Raw genomic sequence first — 14,252 nt, forward strand, 5'->3', positions numbered from 1 at the left:
CTGAAATTTTTGTGAAGGGAGATGAAAGGCACTTTTTTTTTTTTTCAAAAGCCTTGAAGGAAGGAGGAAAGGGGTGTTGCAAGGTAGAGTAAATATAGCAAAAGATAGGAAAAAGTCTTTTGTCTCTGGTTACAATAGGGAAAATAGTAAGCAGTTGGAAGATGATGCAATGGTGCATCTATATGGTGCAATGCATCTATAATTGTTCAAGTATATTTTTGGGACAAGAGAATAGGACAGATTAGGTGAATCCAAGTCAAGGAGAGCTTTCGATGAATTTGAGAAACTACTGAAATTTAGGCTGAGACACCAGAAGCCCTGGAAACAGAGGTGGAAACTGACTGTTATGGGAGAGGGTAACAGGAAATTTCTAAAGCCTTTCCTCTAGCACAAGAAACTTTGATGGCTCTCCTCTTAGACATTTATAGACCTCCTAAACAATGGAAATCCAATGCTATTTTGATTCATACTCAAAAGTTTGGTGACTTACTTTAGTCTGCTCACTTTCTTCTAACCTTGTGTATTCCACAGGATATTAATATCCTCTGACCAATATTAATATGGTCAATGACTGTGTTTCAAGCTTCAAAGTATTGTGTGGCCAGAAGTTTGTGGAATTCTGTTTTAGGCAACAGAGCCTAAATTGAAAGTACATTCAAATTACTTTGTCCAGTGATCAAAAGCAAAGTGGTTGTAACATTTCACGTGCAGAAAGAGTCTTCTAGATTGTTACTGTTCATTCCCTTCAGTCCTTTGTAACTCCACTTGAAGTTTTTTTGGCCAAGATACTGTACTGGCTCGCCATTCTTCTCCACTTCATTTTGTAGATGAGGAACTGAGGCAAGCAGGGCTAAGTGACTTGTCCAGTGTCATACAGCTAGTAAGTGTTTGAGCCCAAGTCTAGTCTTTTATACAGGGGAGATCCTATCCTAAAGTATGGTGAGGAGCAAGATATATCTCTCCTCCCAGACTTATGATTCGCAATCTCTGCCTCTTCAACTAATTACCATGTTTGCAGAGAAGAAGGGAGAGGGGGAAGAGTCTGACTCATTCCATTGCTGTACTGGGCCAGCTCTCATTAAGAGAGAAGCCTACCCTTCATAATCTTGGGCAGAAGTCCAAAGGGGCCAAAGTTTTATGATCTCAATTATATTTTTTTCTTAATATTTTCATTTTTCTAACTACATATATAGTTTTCAACATTTTTTGTAAGACTCTGTATTCCAAATTACTACCCCTCCCTCTCTTACTTGTAAAAACTTTTCAATTTAATGCAATCAAAATTATCCATTTTGCCTTTCACAATATTTTCTAATTCTTGTTTGGCCACAAATTCCTTCCTTCTCCACAGATCTGACAGGTACTCCTATCCCTTGCTCTATTAATTTGCTTTTAGCATCACTCTTTATGTAAAAATCATGAACCTATTTCAATCTTAGTTTGATATAAGATGTTAGATGTTAGTAAATGTCTAATTTCTGCCATATATTTTCCAATTTTTCCAGCAATTTTTGTCAAATAGTGAGTTCTTAACACAGAAACTGGAGAGTCTCTGGGTTTATCAAACACTATATTACTACAGTCATTGATGATTGTTATCTTGGGAATCTAACCTATTGCATTGATTCACTACTTTGCCAAAATCAAATGGTTTTGATGACTGTCGCTTTATAATATTTAGGAGCAAAACCACCTTCCTCTATATTTCTCCCCCCCATTGATTCCCTTGAAATTCTTGACCTTTGTTCTTCCAGATGATAGGGGGAGGGAAAAAGAGGAGAAGGAGGGAGAGGGGGTGAAGGGAAGAGGAAGAAAAGGGGAGAGGGACAGAGAGACATGGAAGGGGACACAGAATAAAGCTTCCCACCCCCTGCTTGTTGTTCATTTGGACCTACCTAGTTGAAGGCCAAGCACTGTAGTAACATTTTAGTCCTCATTTTGTGTGTTTGATCTGTTGCTGATGGTTCTAAATTTTGAAATTGTTTTTCTTTTGGTCAGAATCTGTGATTTCGTTGCTGTAAAAAAAAATCCCAATGAGGAAACTCCCTCCATTAACGAGGGTCAGCATTTGGCTCTGCAATGTTTAAGCCCAATATCTAAGAGCTGAACTGAAATGACCTGCTCTGGTCCTGAAGCCCACATGTGCCTTGGGGGGAGAGGGGAGGGGGAGGCTGACAACAATTTGGGCTCTTTCTGTTGTGGACAGGCTTCTATCCATTGTACGATGTGGCCTTATGATTTCACAATTAAAGATTTTTTATTCTGTGGAACTCCTACTGGGGCAACTTATAACCAAAAATTTACTTTCAACTTGGGAGGGAAATCACAAGGGGATTTTATTAGCCTCAAGAAGCCATCATGCTTTTCCACAGTTGTTTGTGCCAGGTGGAAAAAAGGACGGGCAGAACTGCTGAGAGAGCAAAGAAGCAGCAGCAGTATAATGGAAAGCAGGATTTGAAGTCAAGGGATCTCAGAAACTCAGATCTGCTCTTCCTACAATCTCTGACCTCACAGAAATCTTTGATTCTCTAGATCTTAGTTTCTTCAATTATAAAATACTGGGATTATTAAACTGATGATATGGAGATCTTTTCCAGCACTCAAGCTATGAAATAAAGAGATCCTCTATGAGAGCAACAAAGACTAGGAATAGAAATCACAGTAGTGACACTACAACACCAATACCTAATGAAGTTATAGAGGTAGGGAGTCTTACACAAGTCCTTTACACTCTTTAATAAATGTTAAATTAATTCAACACAGAATGTGAGCCAAGGCTTTACTCTTTTTACAAAAAGAGAAGTACTCTTTTTGTACTTCTTGGTTTTCATATTGTCTCTTAGCAGACTGGGAGCTCCTTGAGAGCAAGAACTGTCTTTTAGCCTATCTCTGTAATAGGCTTGACCATACAGTGCTTGGCTAAAGTCCAGTGAAGAAACCTTATCCAAGGTCACAAAGGCAAAAGTGTAAAAGTCAGAATTCAAAGTCAATTTCTATGATACCAAGGTCAATGTTCTTTCCATTGCCTCACCTCCTTGCCCAATATGATCTAGACCAAAGCTTCTTAAACTGTGGGTCATGACCCACATATGGGGTCATGTAAGTACATGAGTGTGTGTATGGGGGGGTTATAAATTATGATTTATCAGTAAATCTTTGGTTCATAAACCTATTTTTATATACCCATATATCTGGGGTCATGTGAAAATTTCTTGGGTGAAAAGGAGCTTGGAGAAGATAAAGTTTTAAAAGAATCTAGACTCATATTTTAGAGGCTTTAAAAACCTTTAGTATTAAAAAGAGTCATCTATTTCTAAGATGCCACAATATTATGTCATTACCAGTAGCTGTATCTCTGCAATTAAATAATAATTAAAATGGATTCAATCTCAGGGGGAAAATGAGGGGAAGGAAACTTGAAAGGATTCCAATGAGATTTTAGCTATAGCTTCTGCATAGCAAAAAAGAGTACCATGATTCAAAATTCCCTTTAATTTTAAGAAAGTAAAAGCTGGAGATTTCTAGATTTTACTAGACTATAATCAAATCTGTCACAGGTCTACATGCCATTTGCTTGCCTTGTCAGTGACAAAAATCTTCCTTTCCTCAGAGATTCCCTTAGATAATATCACTGTCAGAAGTTGCTGAAAGCCAAAGGGAATTTCTGTGAACGGAAACTGGACTCCTACCCTACTAAAGACCAGTGATTTATAATAAATTAACCACTTAGTGGCTAGTATTATTATCAATAGTTCATGATAACTAGATAGCTGAGTTTTTGGATTTATTTTTTGTGCAGTGCCACAATGCATACTCTGTTCCTAAAAGTTTCAACTTAAATGTTTTCATTTGTTTTTCCTAGACAGGAGGGTGGTACAACTGGCCGATCCTTAAAATACATGGTGAAATCAACAAATACATAATTAGTACATGCAAGGCATGGGAGACAAAGAGAAAGCTGGTCAAGGAGTCTTTGGTCTAGACTGTTTTAATGTAGCAGTATGTTTTTTGGTCCAGAACTGTGAGATGGCATGGCAGAGTGGAGAGAAGATGGTCTTGGAGTTGGGCTGGATTCAAATCTTGCCTCCAACACTTCCTGGCTAGGTAACCGCAGACAAAATCAGAGCCTCAGACAATGCTTTAAACCACTAAGCGTTTGCCAGGATGCATCAGTGATGGGAGTGTCTATGATGAAAGCTCCACACTGATGAAATCACTTAACTGGCTAGACATGGAGGTGCATGTCTACTCCCTGCTTCGAGAAGAGGCTGAGCCTGGTGGATCACTTGAGGACAGAGGTCCTGAGCTGCGTAAAGCTCAAGTTGATGAGATATCTGCCCTAGGTCTGGGTAAACCAGTGTAGGTTGGAAAAATAAAACAAACAGGTTAAAGTTTGTCTAATGATCAGTATTGGCCATGCCCAGATAAGGAGAAAAGAGAGAGACTCTCTCTCTCTCTTTTTCTCATACACTCATACACATACACACAATAACAATAACATTTTAAAAAATTAAAATTAAACTTTATTTATTTTTAATGTGTAAATATTTCCCCAACTGTAATGACCAGCACAGCATCATTCATAACAGATCATTTGAAACTGTGTCAGCTATTATGCTGATTAGAGTTCCCAAGTCTTTCAAAATTGTTTACCTTTACAATGTCATTGTGTAACTGGTCTCCTGGTTCCCTCACTACACTATGCATTAGTTTATCTATGACTTCCCAGGTTTCTCTGAAACTACCTTTTCACTGTTTCCTAAAGTACAATAATATTTTATTTGTTCATATATAGTTCACATATTATAACAGTATTTATTTGTCCACATTTCTTAAATGATGGGCACTTCTTTCAATTTTCAATTCTGTACCAATGCAAAAATGGTATAAATATTTTTGTGTATCTTTCTTTTGTTTAGGATTCATATCTTTTAACACGCCCTCCTTTCTTATTCTCTCCTTTTCTTTTTTAATGAACAATATTTCTATCATGGTGCATATATGTATGTGTGTTCTTCCCTCTTTTAATCAGCTCAGATGCATGTGATTCAAGGGTTATTCTCCAGTTCTTGCTTGCATAAACTTCTACTTAAATACCTGATTATGTGAGATAATTTCCTGTAATCTTCCTTTCCGTTACTAGTATATTTCTCTTTTTCTACCTTTTCATCCTTCTTTTAAAATTATAAAATTTATAATTTAAAATTATAAAAATTCTTTAATTTCATTGAAAGTTGAGTTTTTTTCCTCTTGAAGGATTAAACTTAGTTTTGCTGGGTAAGTTATTCTTTCTTCTAAGTCTATATCCTTTACTTCTGAAATATCACAATCCAAGTACTACTCTCCTTAAAGCAGTAGCTGCTAAAGTACTGTGACTCTGTGGTACTTTAATTCTTTCTGGCTGCCTGCAATACTTTTTTATTTGACATGAAAACTCTGGATTCTGGTTATAATGTTCTATAAATGAAGCAAGCTTCATACTGAAGTTTCTTTCAGGGTGTAGTTGGCAGATTCTTTATTTTTCCTCTTCCTCCTTTAGTCTTTTATAACTTTTTGAAAAATGATGTCTAGAGGCAGCTAGGCGGTGCGGTAAATAAAGCACCAGTCCTGAAGTCAGGAGGACCCGAGTTCAAATGTGACCTGACACTTAACACTTCCTAGCTGTGTGACCCTAAGAAAGTCACTTAACCCCAAATGCCTTATCAAAAAAAAAAAAAAAAAAAAAAAAGAAAGAAAGAAAAAGAAAAATGATGTCTAGAGACTCTTGTATAGGGTCATGGCTTTCAGGTATTCCAATGATCCTTAAATCTCTCCTTGATCTGTTTTTCAGGTCAGCTGTTTTTGCTATCAATACCTTATACAGTGGTATCTTGTCACTTCTCTGCTTTGAATTCAGTATTCGATGGATTTTGAGGAAAAAAAATGCTTCAGCACACTTGCCTGTCACTCATCACACTTGGTTATTGTATTAATTGAGTAACAGAGAGGTTGGCCAGGCGAACTTCTCAGCCTCTGCCCTCAGCAAAGGGCAGCTCTTCCCTAGCAAAGGTGGTGGTGCCCAGGACTATCAGGCTGGAGCGCATGATGCTGAGTTTGTGCACACTGGCAGGCAGGTCATAGGGCAGTGCCTGCAGGACAATGTGGCTGCTATGTATAGTTTCTTGCATCCCAAAACAGTGGTCCTGGAAAGGACACAGAGTGGCTGGTATAATCTGCAGGAGAAGCAGCAGGAGCAATGGTGGGAGGCCAGGCAGAGGCTGCAGCACCAGTGAAGGACCCAGGATTCCTGGTAGTCCTGAGCCCCAGGTGGCAGCCAGAGCCCTGGGTGGCTAAGGGTGCAAGACCATAGCTTCCATCTCCATATCCAATGCACTCCCCCCAATCTTCCCCAAAACTTGGATCGTGTGGTTTGGAAGAAGAGTAAAATCCTTGGTTCTTCTCAAAAAGGGAAGGGAAGGGAAGAGCCTGGCTGGGCTGGGTTAACTTGTTTCTCTGCAACTAGAAATCCCAACTGCCCTTTTGAGGGTCTAGGTGAGGAAGGATGGTTAGGCTATGGCCTGGAGGTAAGTACTCTTTATGGGAAGAATTCATTTGATACTTGTCTTTTCACCACTCATTAAGCTTTCTGGAACTAATTAATGATGAGTACTGAGGTACCAGTGTATTTTTTCCCTACATTTTCAAGTTTTTGTTTGAATATTTCTTTACTTCCCTTTCTGGTACATTGTTTTCATTTCTTTTTATAAAAATGTTTTAAACTTTTTTTTTTTTTTTTTTTTAAACACTTGGTTATCCTTCCAGGAATTCTAGTTGACTTTGTGTCCAAAGCACATTTTTCTTTAAGGATTTGTTTGTATGTTTTGGAGTCATTCTCTTCTGATTTTGTGTTTTTAGTGTTCCATCATTGTAATAGCTTCTTATGATAGGATGCTTTTTTTGTTTGCTCATTATTCATGCTTTCTGACTTCAGATTTTGTTAAGGAAATGATCTGTGCTCTTCTGTAAATAACCTGGTCCTATTCCTAAAAAACCCTGTTTTTCGTTGTTTGTTTTTGGAGGGGAAGGCTTATAGTGAATTTAGTACAGTAGATAGAACACTGGGCCAAGTAATGAAGAAGAATTCAAATTTGGCCTCAATCACTTACCAGCTGTTTGCCTCTATTGCCTCAGATTCTTCAAATGTAAAGTTGGGATAATAACAGCATCTGCCTCAAAAGAGTTGTTGCTCAAAGGGGATAATATTGGTAAAAGGTTTAGCATACTATCTGGGATCTAATAGGCTGTATACAAATGCTTGTTTCCTTCTCCTTGTAGTTAAGCATATAAAGAAATATTTCTTACATTTGCCTTATTTATATCACTCTATTCCTCAGATTGATCAAATGCAATGTGTATTAGAAAGTGGATTTACTTTCTAATGGAAGATCTATTCTTAGGTCAAGAATTTATTTAGGACCCTAGAATTAGGAATTAGAAATAACATCAGAAAGGGATGATTCACGTAATCTGGGAAGACTCAACAAAAGGCTGAAAAGATTCTTGTCATAATAAAAGGTGACAGTAAAGTGAGCAGAACCAGGAGAATGCTATATACAGTAACAGCAATATTATACAACAAAGAACTGTGAATGACTTAGTCATTCTCTCAGTAATACAATGATCCAAGACAATCTCAAACGATTTATAATGAAGCACACTAATTTTCACTTTCTCTTTCCTTAATTCAAGTCTTCCTGTACAAAATGACTTAATATAGAAGTGTTTTATATGACTGCACATGTATAAACTATATTGCTTGTTCATCATCTCAGGAAATAGGGAGTTAAGGGAAGAGAAAGAATTTAGGACTCAAAACTTTAAAAAAATGTTTTTTAAAAATTTTAAACATGCAATTGGGGAAAATATGTATATTCATAATACATGGATCTATAAATAATAAAAGTGACAATGTCTTCTATCATCATGTGATCCTTACAACAATCTGGTGAAACTCTGGGTAATGTTTTGGAAAGTTCATCTCAGATATCCTAGGAACTGATATTACAAGTACCAAGCAGAGCAGGTAATTCCTCAGTGTTTTATTAATTTATTTCCTCAAATGGAATATAAGTGACATTAGGACCCAATCTTACGTTTCTTTCAGCTCCTATAGAGTTCTTATTAGCACTGGGTATAGCAAGCCCTTTTAAAATAACTTCTTAATCAATGCTACAACAGTCACTACTTTATTTCTTGGCTCAATCTAAACAGAATAGATTTGCCTGCAATAAATGGTACTGGTTTGAAAGAATAACAGAGGAACGAATAATATAATAAAACCAAAGTGTATTTTTTGTTCGAATAAAAATGAAAGTGTAAAAACCTAGTTCATGTTTTCTGTAATTTGGAAAAATCACTACATATTTTCTTTCCTTATAAAAGGATCACCCAAAATTCCTCTAAACACACAATGCAATGTGGTAGATTAGAGAGAACAGTAGCATGCTGTTAGGAAACGTCTTACAGATTTTAAGAGATTACTCTTAATGCTACAAAAGTTAATATTATAATTAAGCCACAGTGAAAATAACTTTTTCTATGAACATAAACAACACTTGCCATCTGAGCTACTTAGGAAGTAGTACATTTACAAAACAGAGCAAGCTTGGTATATTAACATGTATTTCCACAGGGTCTATAGAGAGAGAAAATTTGTTTCCATATAGTCATTAATAGCTTTAGTTTCCTTTCCCTTTTCAAAATTAAAAACATATCTCCCAGAGGTCACAACGAAGCCATGGCAGGTCTTTGTCAAAGAACTGGCATTCTGTTTCTATACAAGATAATAAATGGAGACAACTACTATTCAAGAATTTAATGGTAGGGTGGGAAGAAATAAAATAGCTATTCCCACAGCTTGGTAAATTTTGCTAAATCATCATTCTAAGAGTTTTTGTTTTCCCCATGGCTTAGATGTAGAGATAGTAGCTAAGAAGCACAAAGGCTAGAACAAGCTCTTCTAGCTTTTCAGGAAAAGAAAAAGGCTCTTCAGTGTGGCAATCTTTTTCTCCAGAGAGCCATGGAATCAGACATTTTTCAGTTTTCAAACTACTGGGCCAGACTGGATCTTACCTATCTTATAAACACTGGGAAGATTTTCTTAAAGACTTTTATGGTGATTTTTCTCTTGGCTCAAGGGAAATGTCTGTTTGTCAAAAGATGTTTACCATTAAGAATGTTCTGCACAAGATCCAAATGGCAAAGGAATTTCCTAAGAATGGTAAGATTCTCCAGAAGTTCCAGCTAAAACATGATACCACATTGAACGTGGGAAGACCTAGAACATCAGTCAGCAAATTCCAGTTTGTGGGCTGTTACTGGGGTTTGTTTTTGTTTGTTTGTTTTATAGCCCCAAGCCAAGAATGATTTTGACTTCTGTAAACAGTTTTGTTTAAAGATGTAACACCATTCTTAGTTCAAAGCAAATGCAACAGGGGATAAAGGTGGTGGGCTATTTGCTGATGCTAGCTCTAGAATACAACAAAGCTTCCTCAATGAGATTCCCAATGCTTAATATATAGACGTTCTATAACATGGAGCTGTCAATCCAATCCATTGAATTAATGTATCAGTAAAATACACATCTGGATCAAGCATATGAAGAGTAGCTGATTCCAGAATGGAAAAGGAAAGTGGACTGCCTGGCTAAGAAGCTGTTTGGTCTTTGCTGGTCCCCCTGCTTCTTAAGACAAAACAAATAAGAAAACAAAGCCTCACTATTTTAAAATTCCAATGTTCTCCAGATGATTAAAATGTGATTTCAAATCCTGAGAAACCACAACATCTGAAGTTTTTCAATGAAAAGATGCAAGTAGGGAACAACAATTGTGACTTTTTCTAATGGAACTTATATGCAAAAAAGTATTGGAAGAGATATCACCACTGAAATATGTATAATGTCCATCACAGATGGAATGAAATATGGTTGGAATGCTGCACCAGTTCACATATGTATCTAGAAAAGACCTAGGAGAAGCCTCCTCTGTAGACTACAAGGGGACATTGACAAAAACTCTAAAGGAAGAAATGGGAACTGGAATTTAGACTGATGGAAAGAATACCTACATACATAAGAAAGATCTCAAATTTAAGCCTACGTGAGGTAAAACTTCTTATAATCAGAGTAGCCCCAAAATAGAATGGATTACCTCAGGAGCTAGTGGGTTCTCTTTGGCTAGAGATCTTCTACTAAAGGTTGGGTATGGTGATAAGGGAGATTTGGATTTTAGGTACTAGCTGACCTCTGAGATTCTCTTATTTCTAAAGAGTTTATTTCTTTTATCATTTATTTAGCAACAAATTGACAAGTACTTATTAAGTACCTAGACTGTGCTGGGTGGTTGGAGTTTGCTAGTCTTAGGGGTACCAAAAGTAGCAGCTGTATTGCATTCTAATCAAGATAGGGCCCTAGGTTAACAGTAGTCACCCTACCCAGCACTGATCAGACATTTTCTGTTCTTTCTCAGAATGGTGTTTTGTATGTAATGGACTTTAATCAACTGTATTATGTAGAGGGCTGAAACTATTGAGTCACTGAGGTCAGGACTATGGAGCACTTGAGGCTAATTACCAATTGGACAATAGTCTATGGGCATATGCTTGGAAAATGGCCCTTCCCACTCTCCTGTGCTGGCTCAATGATTGGTGTACACAAAGGATTGTAGGAGGGATAGGGGGTGGAGTAAGAGGAGCCAGAGTCACACTTGGCCAGTAGACGAGGGAGAAAGTGGTCGCGGAGATTGTGCTTCCATCCTGTTCAATCCTGCATCTAAGGACCAAGAATAAAGACTGAGGCCTTTTGCTTATCCTGACTCTGGCTGATTCTGAGGTATCCTGGGTGCTGGCGCGGTCATCACAGTATTACGTACTCCATTCCTCCAACTGGACTATAAGCTGCTTTAGAATAAGAACTATTTTTTATAAATCTCTCCTGATGATCTGTCTACTTTTATCCCATAAAGTAACTAATTATAGCAGGCAAGTAGGGACAGACCTGTGATTTCATTGATAGAGGGAATTCTAAGATGGGCTAACTTTCTCTCTCAATACAGGCTGGGACCTTCTCTGTAGCTTACAGCCTCAGAGAATCTCCCAGCAAGCAAACCAAAATCTGAAGGCCAAATCTCTGTACATATGTGTACAACAACTGTAAAAACCATCCTCAGCTTGCAATCAGGACAAAGTCGGTTTAAAGTGCTGGTTAGAGTTAGGATTTGTGACCCCTTGGTCTAGGACCCTTCAAGTGGTGCTGTGACCTGAGTCACGCACCTGGTATGTATCAGAGACAGACCTTACATCCAGCCTTCCTAGTTCCAAGGCCAATTCTTTATCTAGGCCATCATGTTGCTGCCCAGAACAAGTGCTCACCAAACAGGCATCCTCTAAGGCTCTGTCCATGGCCTCCTTCTCTTCTCTCTTTATATTTTTTCCAAGGTGACTCCATCACTCTGATAAGTCAAATCCTCCCTAGGCGATATTGCTGAGGTGCCTGGGTATGCCCATGTCATTCCTTTGTTCAAAGCCATTCCATTAGGACTCACCAGTCTAAACACAAACTCCTCAGCCTAATGTCAAGCTCTTCTGTCATCCAGCTTTAATCTACCTTTTCTGCCTTATTTTACATTATTCCTTTTCATATACTTTATCCAATTGGACTTGTAGTTCCCCCCAAACTAATTCTTTCTTCAGTTTCTATACATTCAAAAGTCATTCTCTATAATCAAAATGCATTCACACCTCATCTTTGATGGCTGAAATTCTCTTCCTTCAAAGACTTACCAATATACTTTTTAAAAAATGAAGTCTTTCCTGATCCAGACCTCCTTTCTCATAAAAATCCTCAATAAAAATGTTCTCTTTTGCTCCAGCATAATATAGCAATAATAGCCAGCATTTACAAAGCACTTTCAGATTTACAAAGCATTTTAGATGTGCTATTTCATGTGATCCTTACGACCACCCATATATTGGGAAGCTGTCATTATCCCCATCTTATAGAACAAGAAGCTGTACACATAGAGACCAAGTGACTTGCCCCTGAATCACAGAGGATCTTTATCTATTACCGCAGTTAGCTACCTATTAACTAGGGAAAAATTCTTTTTTATTTATTTTTTTTCTTCTGCCTAGGATAGGGCTTTGTGCATATAGCATGGGTCTTATAACATTTCTGACTGATAGAAACGTTACTGAATCATCAAAATACACACGACACACTACCACACTGACAAATTACTCAAATCATGTTACAAATCTTGTCCTTTTTATTTTTTTTTAGGTCAATGAAAGCTTTGCTGACAAGTTTTACTTTCTGTCCTTGGAATTACCAAGATTTAAATTCAAAATAACTAAGTGGGATCATATAATCACAGAGTTGGAACTAGAACCGACCTTGGAGACACTTGTATTTTTATAAGGAAATAAGGCCTACGAGTCACTTACATTAAATGGACCAAACTATGTTTATTACCTATGCTGCAGAGGTTCAATACTATACACTATGAAAAGGCCTGGAGGCTTTGAAGGCTGGAGACATAAAGCCTTCCCTCTTAAAAACAAGACCAAGTTAGTACTTACTGGATCTGTAAGCATAGCCCGGAAGTGAGAAGCCAGAGCCAGGAAAGCAAGACTGTTGAATATTACTCCATTGATTGTACTATAAATATAGTTTCTTGATGGAATCAGCATGACAAAGAGGACCACAAAATCCGCGTACACGACCAGAAGCCAGGTGATAACAGCACATGCAATACCACAGCCATCTCGGATAAACCACATGGTTCCCAGAGAACCCAGGCGAGGAGGAGGGATACACTTCTCTGGGTGGAGGTATTCAGGTTTCCTCTCAATATCTCTGAAGCGGTGGACCGGAGAAAACATTATAGGCTTTTATGTCCATACTTGCATCTGAAAGAGAATAAAGAGAACATAAACCTAAGTTCGTCTTGGTTCACCAACTAACTGGTGGACATCTCAAACTGGATGTCCTAGAAGATTGTCAAATTCTCAATTCAACTCTTACAAAATAGAACTCTACCCTATAAAGTAACTATTCTTTCCTCCAAATCCAACTTTCTGAACATTCCTATTTTTGTCCAGGGCTCTTCCATCCTTTCGGTCAAGGTGGGTAACTTTGACATCATTTCAAACTTCTCACTATCCCTCACTGCCACCATATATAAACAACTGCCATATACTTCACAATATATGTCCCACATACATCCTTTTCTTTCCAATTACATAGTCTTCATCACTTACTACTTCCTCATTGGGCTCTCTCAACTCTTTCCCCCTTCTCTGATCTAACTTCACACAGCTGGTAAAGGGATTTTCCTAAAGCAAAAGTGTGATGATCGTATCACTCTCCTATCAAAAAGCTTCAGTAGCTCCCTATTACCTCTAAGATCAAGTACAAACTCCTGAGCTTAGCACTGTTAACATTTAAAGCCCTTCATAACCTGCCTCCAACCTAACCAACTATGTAAGGTTTCAATCCTCCTCAGATCAGCTGACCTGGCATTCTTGTAGTACCAGACCAGGACATGTCACTTCACACTTCTGTTTCTGCATAGGCTGGTCTGTCCCCTGGGTCCCTTATTTGTGTCTTCTTCATTTCTGCTTGTTAGAACCTTGAGTTTCCTTTAAAACTCCATCCAAGAGCCAGCTCCTTCATGAGGATGTTCCTCATTTCTCATCACTACTTGATGCCTCTGCCTGAAAGTACTGCGCATCTACTTGGTACATGCTATTTCCAAACCAGACTTAAATTTCTTTTGGCAAGAATTATTTTATTTATGCTTTTTAGTTCTCTTTATTGTAGAGTGTCTGTCACACACAGTAGGCACCTAATAATCACTTATTGATAAGTCATGTCATCCTATAAAGGAAACAAGGAGAGAGATCACCTTTTCTTACCATACAGAAAGAAAAACTCAGTCCAAATGCGTTTCCTATGAATGTGATTATAATAACTTTTTTCCTACTCTTCAGAAGGCATTGGAACTTATCACTTTCATTATTTGATTTTTATTATTATATTTACTACTATACCAAAAAATAACTACCATTTACCACTGGATAAAAAGGAAAGTTCTAATTCCTATGGAGGCTAGTTTTATTACACACAAACACATTTTTGATAAGACAAATGCATAACAAACATTGAACAAAAAGATTACATATTTTGCTGTGTATTGTTTTTTCCTTCTTGATAT

The 14,252-nt window shown here is 37.6% G+C and overlaps 1 protein-coding gene across 7 annotated transcripts in view; it reads right to left on the bottom strand.

The window, feature by feature from the left end:
- Positions 1-14,252, bottom strand: part of ZDHHC3 (zinc finger DHHC-type palmitoyltransferase 3) — a 72,805-nt gene that overhangs the window by 37,684 nt on the left and 20,869 nt on the right. For all 7 annotated transcript variants that reach the window (XM_031940079.1, XM_031940074.1, XM_031940077.1 and 4 more), the window contains one exon: positions 12,616-12,945. In XM_031940079.1, the coding sequence (XP_031795939.1) occupies positions 12,616-12,918 (303 nt within the window). In that variant the 5' untranslated portion in view covers positions 12,919-12,945. The remainder of the gene's footprint in view (positions 1-12,615; positions 12,946-14,252) is intronic.

Source organism: Sarcophilus harrisii, chromosome 5 (genome assembly GCF_902635505.1).
Source record: "Sarcophilus harrisii chromosome 5, mSarHar1.11, whole genome shotgun sequence".
In the NCBI taxonomy this organism is placed as follows: Eukaryota; Metazoa; Chordata; class Mammalia; order Dasyuromorphia; family Dasyuridae; genus Sarcophilus; species Sarcophilus harrisii.